Source organism: Atheta coriaria, unplaced genomic scaffold (assembly GCF_025399875.1).
Source record: "Atheta coriaria isolate IRGN ID8LTWV9N9 unplaced genomic scaffold, Caltech_Dcor_3.1 hic_scaffold_3_pilon, whole genome shotgun sequence".
Lineage (NCBI taxonomy): Eukaryota > Metazoa > Arthropoda > Insecta > Coleoptera > Staphylinidae > Dalotia > Dalotia coriaria.
The window spans coordinates 11264688-11280516 of NW_027045445.1; the positions used below are offsets into that span (position 1 = coordinate 11264688).

Here is a 15829-nt window from a genome sequence, read left to right on the forward strand (position 1 = left end):
GTGTCATCTTGTCATGAAAATTTCACACGTTTTAAATATCAAAGCGAAAAAAGCTTTTAAATATTTATTATAAAAAAGAACATCGCACAAAACAGCCGAAAATAATTTGTGGGCTTTTTTGCGCTGAAACTTTAATCGAGTTTTAATGTCCCGAACTATCCGGGAACCCTTCGACCCAAAACAGCCGACAATTCCCGAACTATTTTCAACTAACCAGGAGGAGTAGAATATTCAGATATTAAACAAAACAGCACAAAACAACTCACAACACGAGAATAATAGTTTTATACACAACTATCTTGTAACCTAAACAATTGTAAATCAAACGAAACTTTTTTGATATATTTATTTAATTTTTTACTTGAGATTGTTCGGTTTGCCTTGTGGCGTTAGTGATTCCGTGTCGCCAACACAATAATAAGTCACGCTTCATCATCGCGGAGCACAGAAAACAAATTAATTAATCGCTTGGCTTGCGGCGGTGCAAAGAGGGAGTAATCAACGTGAGCATCACATCTAACCGGATTCCTACACGGCGCCACGGCACAATTATTAATAGCTAATAAACTAGCACACAACACGCTCTAATATTAATTACCGCGTAACGACGACGTCGCGATGTATTAATGAAAATTTATTGCGCGGCGCGCATAATTCAATAGCGCACTAATTATAACCAAACCACACAAATGGTATGCAACCAGTTATACAACACTAAAAAATGAATTTTTTATTCTGATCAATTAGCATAATTTCACTGCGGAAGCTAGCAAACCAAAAGTTTGCAATCGTAACGAGTCCTGAGAGGCGCAGGAAGACGCAAGACGCAATCCAACATTGAATTACGTGCCGTGGGTAAACTAACGCTTTAAACGTACAAGCAAACTTTCGAGAAGCTAGTTTCAACTCGCAAGTATACCCTACTCGAAACTCTCCAAGGGTTTCCACGGTTTCGACTACTGCAGCACAGAGTGGTCCCTAGTTGCCTTAGGTGGATGCAACGTTTGCGAAAATTTCCTCATCCCAAACTAGCAAAGTCCAAACAAACATCAACAAAATCAACAACGATGACTCCAAACAAGATATCTTAAACACTGATGTGTTGATTTTTGAGGTTATTTGTGTTGCTATAACCTAGACAAGCTATAATATAACTTGATTCGGTTTTATTTTTGAGTTATACGTAAATTTATTGCGGGATATCGCACAAATGAGATGGAGGAAGCAACGCAGGTTGTTTTGAGCAGAGCTCTCAGTAAAAGTGCTAGAAGAACGCATTAGACGAAACGAGCGCAAATTTATAACCCCACTGCTCTCGGCGCTACACTTTCAGAATGGAAAAGATTCCGGCTGAAGCGCACGTGCCTTATAAATGACCACTTCGTTGATGTGAAAAATGAAACTTACGTATAACACAAGTTAATTTAATGTATGCAACCAAGTAGACGCGCGCTAATGGTGGTGACATTAAGCACAATAGGCAGCACATTAACCACATTCAACTCATTATATTGTTAGAAGAAATGTAGTAAAATGTCTGAAAATGCAAATGTCAACTGGAGTATTTTAAGTATTTCCACCGCAAAGGTCAAAATAGTTTTCAAATTATCGTGTAGACGAAACAACTTGGAATTTCCGGCAAAGAAACGGAAGTTTGACATTTACTCGTCTATCCCAAGCCAATATTTTATTTATTTCTCAACAACTTTTGTTTCGTATAGGTATATAAATTCGCCAACTACATTTCCTGATACCTTCCACCCTCTATTTTCCCACCCGGATATTCTTATCGTGAAGGTTGAGCCCGACTGACCTCAATGCCGAAACAGATCGCTCACGGCCATCAAGATTTCCAACTGCGATGCATCACTATCGGGCCGACCTCTCCCTAAACAACCCCAACCCCGCAAATGTAATGCCGAATGTCCAAGTGCCCTGAATAACGTAATGCGCTTTCGTGAAACAGGATGTTGCTTCAATAAGACGACGAATACGAACGGTAAGAACATTAAGAACAGAAAAAAATACGCGCGCACATTGTAGGGGATTGAGAATAGATTGATACGAGATTGGAAATTGATTGCGCCAGGATCAAGATAGAAAATGTGCAATCTAAAAGTTTCGCAACACGTTGGAGTAAATTTTAAAGTCAATTTTCTAATGTTTTGCAGGATATGCAACGTAAATTACAATTTTGTATGGTTGGTTGCATATATAACATAGAAATTCCGCTAAAATACCCAGTATTATATTGGTAGTAATTTAGCATTCCTTGAATCCGCGTGCAAAAGATAAACATCGTCGCCGGAGTCTAAAGGTCAAACGGTGTAGCTATGAAACTATGAACCACGCGAAACAAAGCAGAGCTTGGAATGCGACTGCGAACGCGAGTTTCGGATTTTCCGATAATAGGTGTGTTCACCAACAATACAACGTTCTATCATACTGAATTCGTGCTGAGTACACTCATCAGTCACCAAATATAAAATACAAACACAAACATCTTCAATAAATAAAAGTCTTATCTATGGTTGTTTAAATAAGGTAAATCCTAATTTATTACACTTGATAATACTTGAATTTATCTTATTTGAAGATTAATAAATAAATCCCAATTTTATTTCAGGGATCATAAAGTGTGTGAACTTTGCGTGCCGCACAGCAATAAAACATAACCAAACTTGGCGCCAAAGAGTTAATAAAATTTCCTAATCAATTTTCTTGGATTTAAATGGTTATCATGCGCAATTACTTACCACCTTTGGTAATTTATCACGAGTTGTAAGAATATTTATGGTAACTCACCTAAAACACAGAAAAATTACCATTAGATTATATAAGTATGGATTTTTAAACAAAAATATTATTTTAGCAAAACTCTTAAAATTTAAGTATTTGGTGATTAATCATGTCGGGATACTACTTTTGCAAATCATCTTTTAATAATTATTCATTTTCTTGTTAATCTTTCTCGTCGGTGACCTAAAAATCTTTTCATTTCCGCCTTGCCAAAAACTACTAAAATGCCGGTTTTGTTCTTGTATCATTTCAGTGATGATACTCTTCGCAAAAGTAATAATTCTATATATCTATCTTAGGAAAACAAATGCAAACTCAACAAAAACGCAAGAAAAAGGCAACAGCTGAGCATACTGCAGAACGGCGCGCCGAGGGTGCAAACGAGGTGGGTACGAAGGGTGCGCAACATTCAGAGAATGCCGGAAAGGGAAGGCAAGCGTAGAATTCGGGAATTCTGAATTTCTGAATTATTGCAAGCTTGCAACGGCTGCCATCCTAAGGCGTCTCCGCCGTCGTCAGCGCGAGACGGCTGAAGGGATGATTAATGTCCGTCTTGGATTTGCAACGACGACCGGAAACCGCAACCATAAAGAACCACCACCGACATAACCCCGCACACAAATACAACGCTACGGAAACATTTGAACACACAAATCAAATTTTTAATTTAATTTTACACCAATAGAGAGCGCTGCGGTTGTGAAAAATTTCCAAAGTCATAAAAATAATTCGTGAAATCTATCAGCAGATAAAACAAGATGGACAAAATTTAAGAGAAGAAAGTTTTTGCTTTTACTGGCGCGCCTAATGCGAAAACTTTTTCCCGTTTCCGGAATACCGGCTGCGCGCAGAAATATAGGTAAATGGTGAATGGTAATAATCACTCCCAAGCAAATTTCAATGCAATTTTGGAAATTTAAAGTTAATTATGGAAAAAACTTAGGCATGTATATAAAAGTATTCATTAGACGCTATTGTATCTTATCCGTTAACTTTTGCGCCATTCTTTTCGCTACTAACATTTAATTTTTTTTTGTTGCTTTTATTATCTCAACAAAGTCTTAATTTTGGGGCTGCGCTCGCCGCGGCAATTACGCTCCACGCCCACATAAACGCGCCTTTTATTATCTCGTCCCGGTGTCGTATTCTTCGTCCTGCGCACAACACACATCCTGATCTCATTTTACACTCTCATTCTGTGCGCATCCCACTTATATCCTTTAGATTTACATTGTGATTCTTTCCTTTGTTCTTGTACAATTTTAGCCACGCGCTAAAAAGGGTTCATTTTCACCAGTAGCGAGAAAAAGAGCGCGCAAAAAATCGTGCTGGAAAAATCTTAAAGCTTTAGCAGCTTTCGGTGTCTTGCGTGACCATCCGTGGATGAGATCCTTTGATACTTTTAGCTTTGATCCTGTTCTTCCAGTTTTCTCACAATTTTGTCTCCCGGCGCCATCGCAGTGGCCATTTGTGTTTGGCGAAGGGCGCCAGCTCATTAAAAGGACACACGCTCGGAAGTGGCACAAGTGATGCTGTGCCGGGCGCATGAAATTTCAACGCCGCATCGATCCGGTTCTAAAAGTGGGTGAAACCCAAAGATAGCTAATTGTGGCGATAAAATTTAAATTGGCACATTTGGAAATTACCAGCTATTAGCCACCAGCATAAATTACCAAAACGCTATCTTCATTTTAACCTACTTTCTAGTAAATTTAAAAAAGCGAAAATTTAATCTATATTTACGTCCATTTTCGGACATACAAAATTCAAGGATAATTCCTAGCCTGGTGCACTATCCTAATCAATCACGATCAGTATCACAAGGCAATAACTCTAGCATTTACGTCTTTCTAATGTATATACAGAGTGTTCAGATAATCTATAATATAAAAATGAATCGTAATATCTGTTGGTAAGCGCATAACTCAACAACGCCCAGACTAATTTGACCAATTCTTTTTTAAAATGTTTGTTAAAGTCCAAGGATGGTTTTTCCGGCAAGAAAAATTCAAATAATTGCCGGGAAAATCCTCAAGACAACCTTTTTCTACAGGATAAAAGTTGGCATTGAGATTCAATAATAGTTATAGTTACATAGTTTAATCCGAGATGGCGCGCAGAAGTGCATTATTAGCAATTCTTTATATAATTAATTGCTTTAAAATAAAATTACGAATATTATTGATAGAATTGACACATACAAGGTCTAGAACAAGAGAGTAAAAACGAATTACATTTTTATTAAACACTACCGAGACGTCGCGGCCAAACCCTAGTAAAAATAAAATTTTAAAAATTCTATTTCGAATCAACAGCAAAATAATATTTTAAATTTTAATAACATCATTTTTTCTTTTGTACCTACTATCCTGTATATCCTGACAACATCCTTAGAATTCCAACAAATAGTAAATTTCACAATTCTCCCCATCGGGATAAACCCAATAAATTACTCACGTGCCTACTGCAGAACCGTGAGCTGCTGCTCATTTAAATCACCTTCTTATCCTTCCTTCCCTCTACCCTTTCTTCCGCACATCCTTTTTCCATCTTGAACATCACTTGATTTTTTTATTAAGTAACACACGAGTAAAACCTAAGTCAAGTGAATTTACGTAATGAGCTCACATACATTATCTCCGGATTAACCATATTTATGAATTATCTCACAACTCAAAAACTTTTCAAACTTTTTTGATAAATTGCTTTAAAGTCTTAGCAGAAAATAAAAAAATCCTGAAAGGATAACGTGGGGAGATAAACGGCGCAGTCAGAAAAGTTAAAGGTAAGTAAACGGATAAATTAAGGATTAGAAAAGTTTGATTAAAACATCATCGTGTTGAGATCGATAAAATTCATCTCGAAAACTTTAATGATAAAGAAACAAGAATGTTGAGAATTTAATTAATCATTTGTCTTTTGTATTTCATCCTGAAAATTTTAAAAACTTAAATTACCAAAGTTTTTGGTAAAAATTTGTACAATTATTAAATTGTAAGCTGATCCAGGACATAAAGCTCTATTACACTAAATTAATTTTGGTCCTGAATGCCATCCCGAATGACCGCATGCATTCCGAATCCTGCCTTCGTGCTGTTTCCTGTTTCGCAAGTGTTATAATCGTCGTCAACGTCCGTGACCCGCTTGGCGTTTAATTAAATTGCGTAAGCACGCGATCGGCTATTATCCTCGCATCCTGCAGACTGCAAGACATTTACACTCCTACACGCGATAATAAATAGTTTTTCATTTTGTCAAATTTACGAACTCACGTTCGTACGTAAAGATTTTATTAAAAAGATATCATTTTACACCATTTTTAGTAATATTTTCTTCTTATTTATGATATCCTCTAAATCCTTATTTATATCTTTCGCGAATTAACGATTATAACACCAGATAACGTCAACATCAAGAATAAATATGTTGTTATATATCATTCTGTTTTATTTTTATATCCAAACATTTGGTTTGTCCCAAATATCAGGATTAAGAACATTCGTTAAAGAACAACTAAAGATAACTCAATTTATGATGATGGAATGTTACACCAAACAAGATATAAACATAAAATATAACAGCTCCATTTTATTCCAGCTGGTTTACGTCGTTCTGGCAATATACTAATAACTATAGACATTAAGAAGTACCGTAACTATCCTTTCAAATTGCTAGAACGCAATCTTTGGTTTCGAGTTTCTTTTTTTCTTCCGCTGGCTCTTAATGACGCACCTTTGTTTACCCTCAAGTATCCTTACATCCTCACATTCGCACAACGCTTGCAATCCTGGAAGTAAACGCTATGCTTTTGTGCGAGCTATTATCAAATAGCGTTTTGTTCGACTCTAAGGACGCAAGTTTGAGTCGGAGTCGTGCTGTGTCCTGGTTAACGTCACGCCGATTACGGTTTTTCTTTTGTTTTACTTCGTAATCTTTCGTTTTATACTGGTTTATCTCATCCAAGCTTTTTTTTTATTCTTTTTTTAATTCTTCCTCATTATTGTCATAATAATGGTTTAAAAAGAAAAGTATTTAGTAATCCATTAAAATTTTATAATATTTTACTCCGGTTTTTTAGTGGAGTAATAAAGTTATCATATTGACTGCTGTCAACAATATGTCACGGAGAAAATTGTCGACACGCTAATCACGTACGTAGAGTTATGATCAGCGACGTGACTTGTTCCTCGACGTGAATACTCAACTTTTCAGGACGTCAATTCAAACGTGCTCGGAGGAACGCTTAATCTAATCATATCTATCTCTCAGGTGTTATTTTAACATTCCAAGTTTCAAAGTCTTCGCTTATGTGATGTAGTTATCTACGAAATTGTATTAGGCGCATAAGTTTTGGAAAAGTTAATTAAAGTTAGCAGAAAACGAATAAAATCACAAATAATGTGCAATACATTGATAGTTTTTGATACCACAAAAGATTGCGTGGGCTTGGCTCAGCCAAGGTTCGGGGCTCGACGTAGTCCTTGCGGATGAAACGCGCCCCCCACGTGCGTCAATACTGAGCCGCGTCAGACCCGTGCGTTACAGGTCGATATTCTCGCCTTTACTATGACCAAAATTCAAAAGGCAGTGAAAACTCAATTTTCACACTGTTGTCATATAATATCACCAGGGGATTTCATTTTTAAAAGAAAACTAATATAAAAATCATCAAGAATAAAATTTGTTTTAAAAAATTATTTAAGACACGATGGATACGATAAAAGGAAAAAGAAAATCACTAAAAACAGCTGTGTGTGCACCATCTGTGCAAACAGCTGACGCCCGAACCTTTCTAAGTCCCTCTAGGTGGATTTAAGGGTACAAGTTGTTCTACTTCGTGTCATGCATCAACAAACTACTTGATTGAAGGAAAAGCTTACATTGATGCGTAAACAGTGCAAAGTTGACAAAATTTACAACCAATTTTCTTCATTTTTTATTTTAATTTAATTTAATGTTTGTGTAACACTATTTCTTCTTTAGGAATTGATCAACTCATCCCTTGAGGATGGATTGTAAATTTCTCAAAACTTTACGCTTGCTTCTTTTATGGCTTTCCATTGCATTTGTCGTGCAACTTTGCAACTTGCAACGGCCGACAAAATAAAAATATATTTTCATACAGTTACGGAAACTTGGCGCTAACTCGCCGGCGAAGAAAATTTGGAAACTCATTTCATGTGTTTCCCACGCGCGCGCTTGGCGCGCACAAGTTTTCCTTCGTGCCGGCGCTTTTGAGTAGAAGCAAAGCGGGTTGGAAGTTGAGGGTGAACTGTTGCGCTCCTCGACGATTCGCAGTCGTTCAATTTGCGAGCGAACGAGCGCCAAGAGAATATGTTACATAACAGCGCGCCGCGCGCGCCAGAGAAAGCAGTGTGAGGCGGGTAAAACACCCCCGGGCTGCTGCCCCAACGAATGTGGGTGCAAACACATTCTCTTCGTCCGGGGTGCGCGCCAACCAACAAGGTCAAATCAATACTGGATCGTTTTTGTTTCTTTTTTGCATTCAAATAACAAATAAGAAAAATTTAATTAAAACTAATATAAATAATAAACATGCTAATTAAAATTGAATATTTAATTATTTGCTAAATATTAGGTGAAATTCAGTTTAAATATTAGTCGGGAGCGACATCTGTGAGTCAATAATCGAGTTTAGCAAAATTGAATGTGAAAATGTAGCGACATCTTCGTGACTATACGAAAAGCAGCGAACAAATCATTTCTCAATCACTAAAAATCCTCAAAACAGGAGCATCTAATCGCAAAATGTGTAAAGTTCCCTTTAAAATCTACCAATATATAATCATCTGTCGTATCCTAAAACGTAGACTTCTACAACGCGATTGTTACTTTCAACATTCGGCACGAGGTGTCGCTAGCAGTATGATGTAAAAACAGAAATCGATTACACTTCCGACCGCGTGAGTTCAAACATGGCCGTGATCGCGGCGTGTGCGTGTGTCGGTTGGAATGTGCTCGGTTTCGTGCAGTCTATGCGGTTCGCTGAGTTTATAACTAGGTCGTTTCCACGATTTTCCGATACATGGCGGGATTTCCACACGACGTGCACGTTCCACTCGACCGTCTGCCCACGAGATTATTACCGCATGCATCAAAATGACGTACAAAAATAACGCGCGCGCACGCGGAATTTTCGACGCTATTACAACATACGCATAACCTATAACTATCGCTAGTAATAATGTTTTCGTAAGCACTTAATATTATGAAGCAATAAAAATGCGATGCAACATGAAGCGCCAAGCAATAAACACGATTCTTAATGAATGTTTAATGTGAGTAATGTCACATAAAAAAAATAAAATCATGTTTTACTAATAACGTCAAACTGTTACAGTGCCACTACAAACACGAAACTTAACCAATGTGAATTGCTGTTGTGCATTGCGCCAGCACCAAATACATCAATGTTTTATCATAAAACAAACGTTGCGTTTCAGTATTAGCTAAACAAATGTTTTGTTAACTAGAAAAAAATAATTTATAACATTATTTTTGCTTGTGTATAAGTGTGAATAGGTTGTGTTTGTTTTGCGGCGCGTATTTATTTTTGTCTTCTTTTGAGGCGAATTTGTTTTGGTTTTAACGAGAAAATGAAAATCAATGTTTGTTCGAATGTTATACCACGCACGGTGGCGGATGCTTTGTTCGGATTTGCGCTCGTTTCATGTCAGTAAAAATATAAAAAAATAATAACATTGTATGAGCAAATGGCAAATATTGGCGTTTTTGTACTAGGTACAATGAAATAATGAAAAATTCACATGACATCAACGCAATCATAAAAAAGTTGAGTATTTAATCGACGGATTTAACAAGGACACTTGAAACGAATAAATAAAGCAACTGGCGATTCCGTCCACTGATCGACCGATCAAACGGAAGGAAGTGGAAAGTATAAAGTACATTGTAGAAAACGGAACAAAATGACAGGCACGCGTCGCGACGCCACGACTGGAGGATTATCGTCATAGCAGGCGATAAATATTTAAGTACATCATCGACGCCGATACAACCCGTACCCACACACAGTTGCCAAGCATTTTATACTGCCACAATGTAGATATTGTTACTTTTAAAATTTAAAATTTCGCCAAAATGTTAAAATGTTTCAGTTGTGAGGTACAATCAGGGTGCATGCGACATTTAACCAATGCTAAAGTGCAATTAAAACGTTTAAAACAATTAATTCTGACTATTAAGTGCTTATCAACAACATTAACATTGGAAATGAACAATTTATGCTAAACAAATGTCGGATTATTCCAGTTAGTATTCGATTATCAATCAATCACACGATTTTAATTCGGTGATCGATTCGATTCGTTGACGATTTGTTAATTGGATAAATATATGGGTATATGTATTAATTATAGATATGGGCAAGGGCAAATGGGTACGTTCAACAGCACGTTTAAATGCTCACCCAAACGGCGGAATAATCGGCCCTTCCCTGAAAATATTCATATTATTGGAATTTTTTAATCTGCGAACCATATAGGCAGAAAAAACTCAACGGGCTAGGACTTCGAACTATTTGTACACTATATATGTACAATTTTTAAAAATAAACCAAAAATACTTACGCCTACAGTATTTTTTATAAAGTGCAAAAAACTACGTTTTAGTGCTTTTTTTAAACAAAAACAAAAAATGTAGTAATTCAATCGATGTGTTCATCAGGAAATTTGCACTTACCTAGAACAAAAGAAACAAAATATTAGTCGATATATTTTCAGGTTAAATTTCAGGTAGATATTACACAATGTCATTATTTATGATATACACGGCGCGCATGTTAGGCATGCATAAGACAAACGTTAATTAGCGTTTTGCTTGTGATGTGTACGCAGTGCGCAACTCAAACACAACATCTCTAATGATCTCATTGTAATGTACTAACAACATCAAGAGGCGTAGAAGCAAATCATTTAACCTAAAATGGCACGTGGCGCATTTCAAAATACTCCCGGGTTTGATAATGAAATTAGAAAATTCAACAGGTACCAGTACCAAACAAGGATGTGCCTAATATTTATATAACATCATTATACTCGCATATTTACAATGCAATTATTTTTACCTCCTGCTATGTTTATTTAATTAATTAGGATAATTATCCTGTTTATTATATTTTCTAATGAGAGTGACCTTGACGTTGCGATAAAAATCGTCATGTATACAAACTCAAGACTATTTCATGTAGTAGTTGTACACTTTACTGGTTATTTGAGTACTCGTAGGTGTAAAAGGTATTCTACGACACGTAACACGAGTGCCATCGATTTTTACACGTATTCCTACATTCACCAATGCTATCCAATATTTTCCTACATTTTTCTGCTCACATAGGTACGAATGTGATGTGTGAGAAGTACTAGGTCAAGCACGACTTTCTCTTGTTATGTTTAGGAATGTTCTATTTCCCACTACAGGTATTCGGGGGTGTTTGTAGATGGTGGTAGCTAACAGCCACCAATGACCAGGAGTGGTGATTCAGGACGGTAATAAAAATGTCCAACAACAAGGACGAGTGTTTGGGAATTTGCCATGAACTTTGACAAATAAATACGCATTCCGCCAAAAATAACAAATTTTTAATTAAAGTTATTTTTATTTTTTGCTTAAATTTATGTATTGATCTTTTATGTTTATACGCGAGTAATAAATTCCCTATAAATACCACACGTATCCACATAAAACGAAGATTTATCGCTAGTTTGACACCTTCCTGTGTGATATTCTTCGCTTCAACCCTTCCTAATCCAAGGCCAATATCATCAAATAAATCCAGACACAACACATGACTAAATAAATCGTCACGATAACTCCACCACTCAAAACCACATCGTTCATATCTAACATTCCAACAAGTTCTTTGTTGTTACTTATGCATTGGTATCTGTTGTGTTGATGTATAGTTGTTTGGTCGTTCACGTTCGGCGTAGGGATAAACGCTGTGGATGATGAATGTGCGACCGCGAAACGACCGCCATATTCGCCGCCATCGAATTCACTCCACCCTTGTACATAATATAACGTTATTTGGTTGTTATTGCGCTTTGTTTGACTGCTTCCGAGCCGGAGTGGAAGCGATCCAGACACACAGACGCGAGTCGAGACAAAGGACAAAAAAGAAATCACCCGCACAAATATACAACCACCACCGCCAAGCAGATGGTGTATCGTTTGTCGCTTTTGTTCGTGTGTCGTGTTTGTTGGTACAAGCCGTACTCGCGTCGTTTTTTTATTCCTAGCGTTTAGCTTTTATCTCTGAAGGGAAACGGTGTCGCGCACGAAGAGACTGACAAGTCTGGTGGAGTTAAACCAGTTTGTCACACAGTCAAGTCACGAATTCACAAAGTGGAATATTTTTTATATAGAAAACAGCACCATCTAGTTACTTTTACTAGCAATAGTTATAAAATACTTTCAATTTACTTATTGCGCTTCACAGAGTTGAATACACACTGATTGCAATTTTGCAAAAAATTTAAACGGAAATTTATGAAAAGAAGCTGCATATATGCATCGCGTTGGTATTTTTAAAAGTTAATTACCCGCATTGAAATGTGTATCATATTTCTTTGAATTTATGAATGTCTATACATTTGAGTCGGCTCCTTGTGCACATTAATATTAATACATTTCATCCCTGCGCTGTTACCAACCCAATATATACCTAAATTCGTAAAATATTTACAAATGTGCCCATGCTTCATTTGCCAGCGGCTTTCATGACATCGCAAAACTTTCTTTATGTTGGATATAAACACGAATACGCACGCATTAATACTAAGTGTTTACACAATTATCATATCAGTCATAAAATAAAATAAAAAATTGTTTTTTAAGCTTTTGGGGCAATTAATCGCTTATTTTTGCTTTTATAAAAAATTTAATAAAATGATTGTTTTTCTTTGATATTTTTGATATGATACGATATTTTGTTCGCGAATTTTCCACGCTGACGGCGATGTTGAGCTTTGTGGCGGTCGTGCGTGTTCCAGAAGGGGCGGTCTGGTCCTTTTCGCGTGTCACTTTTTGATATTAATTTATGTCGCCCGCGTCGACCAACCGCCCGAGTTTCCCGCGCGCAAAATTCTCGCTCGATTTTCAACGCGTTACGAATTTATGTGGCGCCATGTTACATCATACTGACGTTGTGCCATGGCATTCCAAACTTGTATATTACACCGAACTTCAAGAAACGAGCTTTTTTCGTTCGGTAGGTATAAAAAATTAATATAAATGCGAAAAGTTTCGAATTTTTAAATTAAAAAAGCCTCATATTGTTAACTACTACTTCATTTTCTATTCTGGTAATAACCAGGGTGAATCTGTTTACGTTCAAGTTGTTGTTTACATGGAATTTGATTAATTTTGCAACAAACATCTATTTTGTTTCCGTTTCCGTTGTGTTGTGCGCCAAACAATTGTAAATTGAACTCAAAAATCCATTTGTTTGCTCTCTACTTGTTTGTTTCATCCCAGTCGTCCTGTCGGTCCTGTGGGAACCCGAATTACTGGTCCGCTTTGCGCTCGAATCGAGCAAATTCCGTAAATAGACGAAAAATTGATGAAAATAGAAAAAATAAAATACAACCGTCGGAGGAAAGTAGACTCTGCAGACGAGCGTGCAGAAAGTTGAGTGAAATACGGGAAATCCAGCTGGGATTTGACTCCCAACGCCAACCGTCACAAAGAATTCCTAATGGAAACTACACAAGCGCTAGATACTGAAATATTCGTAAAGTTAAATAGGCACAAAAAGTAAAAAATATTGTCCCAGGATGAAAAAAAATCTTTGGCCATGTTTTTAGTCTAGTCTTAATATATTACACTTTTAGAGTATTCGAATTGTTGTAAAAATGTTTGACGTGCAGTATTAGAAGTGTGAAAAGCGTTAGCAGCGCAGGCAGTGATAAAAAGTTTCCGACGGCCAAAACTACACTCTAACTTTTCTTCTATCGTAACACTCAACACATAACCTAACTTGGTCTTATCCAGAGTTATATCAACTTTGACCAAGTTGAACCTACACATACCAACTTATACCACATTTGGACTTTGACCTCACAAGAACTGCAATTCCAACTAGATCTACTTTTTTATATCAATATTAACAAATTGAACGCCGTATTATTAAGATGTAACAAAAAGTTTTCATTCTTTAAAAAGATAAAAGATAAACTCAAACATTGTACGCCATTATTTCGCGAATCGTGAATTTCGCTTCGAACAATGTTTTGTGTTTACTTTGTATACTTTATTTACATTGGACCTTCTTGAAATGAATTTTGTGCGGATGCAGAATGAAACAAGGAGACGTTGTAGGTTGCTTATTGAAGACAGAATGTTACGGAAGTAAACTTTGTAACAATATAATGAAACTAAACAAAACATCAACAAGTATATAAGCTTTGTTGTAAAAATTGCAACTTAATTATTTATGGTTGGTTAACTAATGTTCAGAATTCTATTTTGTCATTTATAATTCACCTGAGTATAACTAATGGATGTGAAAACATAGAATCTCAGATGTTTCAGGCTAATATAACTGCGAGAACTACCTTAAAGACTTAAAGTGGATGTGGTCATTCATTAATCTCAAAAACTTCAAATACTCGGGTATTTTAAGTTAACGATTTGTAAATGTCAGTCAATTGCACTGGTTTAGTTTGTTTAGCATGAGAAAAATAAATTCTCAGTATCTTTGAATCCAAACGGCTGAAAACGGCACAAAATGGCTTCCAATAGTAAATATTTCCAATATGACTATGAACAAGTCAAATATTCTGCAATATTCTATGCATTTCCAATTCCTGCATTGCTTTGCAAGATGAATAGTTTCATCAGTCCAAAAATAGTAAAAAACATATTTCCATCAAGTAGCAAATAACTTGTTCCTGGAATTTGCATCACAGAGAAGAAAAAAACACGTTATAACCATGTAATATCAATGCTTGAATCAAAAAAATAGCGTAACGGATATAAACTGCAACAAAAACACGTGATATATCGATTAACGCACCTTCAACAAGAACACCCACTGGATTTCGTTCACCCAGGGGAACTACGGGATTTTCAGCAAACTGCAGATCACAATATACACAGAGTCACAAGAGAAACAACTGCACGCCATTACTGCAACACTTGCAGCGGCGCATCCATGATGCTTACGCCAAGCCAGTGGGGATGCGCGCGCAGCAGAAGCGCACGATCAAGGACGAACACGAACGAACCGTGAATTTTGACATTCATGACAGGGTGTCCGAGATTACTCGCAGAAAGTTATTTGAGTGTTAAAAGATAAATTTAAATAAGTGAACATAACAATTTAGTTTCCAACCATAGTAAATGATGTTTACCACATGTCATATTCACACATGCATTGAATTACACTCATTTAAACCTTTCAACTTTTCTTACAATACCATAAATTGTTCAACATAGAAAATGCACGTTGAATTCTTCATAGATACGAATATAAATCAATAAACATAACATATGTTACTCATTTATCCTCATTTGCAACGCGAAAGTAAGTAAGTAGTACCCAACAACATTAGCATTCACATAACATTGTGAGTAATCAGTGTATATATTACAGTAATGGTTTGTTGAGTTCGAGAGGTCGTAGGTGAAACCCCGCGGCGGCTGCGCGGGCGGTTGTGCGGGCGGTTTGGAGGTGGCGAGCCGGAGAACGCACTTCTTCCACTCGAATCCCTGCCTAAACACTGGTTGCCATAGCGGCACACTGTAGCATTACCGCGGGCACTCTCCATCTTCACTAACAGAATTGCATAGATATAAACTACAAGAAAGTTTATACTATTATCTTACGGTTGGTATATTCTAGGAAGGCCCAGACTATCAATAAGCATTAAATGCATTCAGGTGTTCACTTAATACGTGTTTTTTGTTTGGTTTATCGACAAATTATGATTCAAAACGTTATTTTAAATAATTTGTATGTGTGTTTTCTTTTCACGCCTAAACTACT

General features: G+C 36.6%; 1 protein-coding gene across 5 annotated transcripts in view; it reads right to left on the reverse strand.

Moving 5' to 3' along the window:
* Nucleotides 1-15829, reverse strand: part of dnc (phosphodiesterase dunce) — a 97999-nt gene that overhangs the window by 71795 nt on the left and 10375 nt on the right. Inside the window, exon 3 of one of the 5 annotated variants that reach the window (XM_065317940.1) lies at nucleotides 10250-10276. The exons of the other annotated variants lie outside the window; for them this stretch is intronic. Coding sequence (XP_065174012.1) covers nucleotides 10250-10276 — 27 coding nt within the window. The remainder of the gene's footprint in view (nucleotides 1-10249; nucleotides 10277-15829) is intronic. 5 annotated transcript variants of the gene reach the window in all.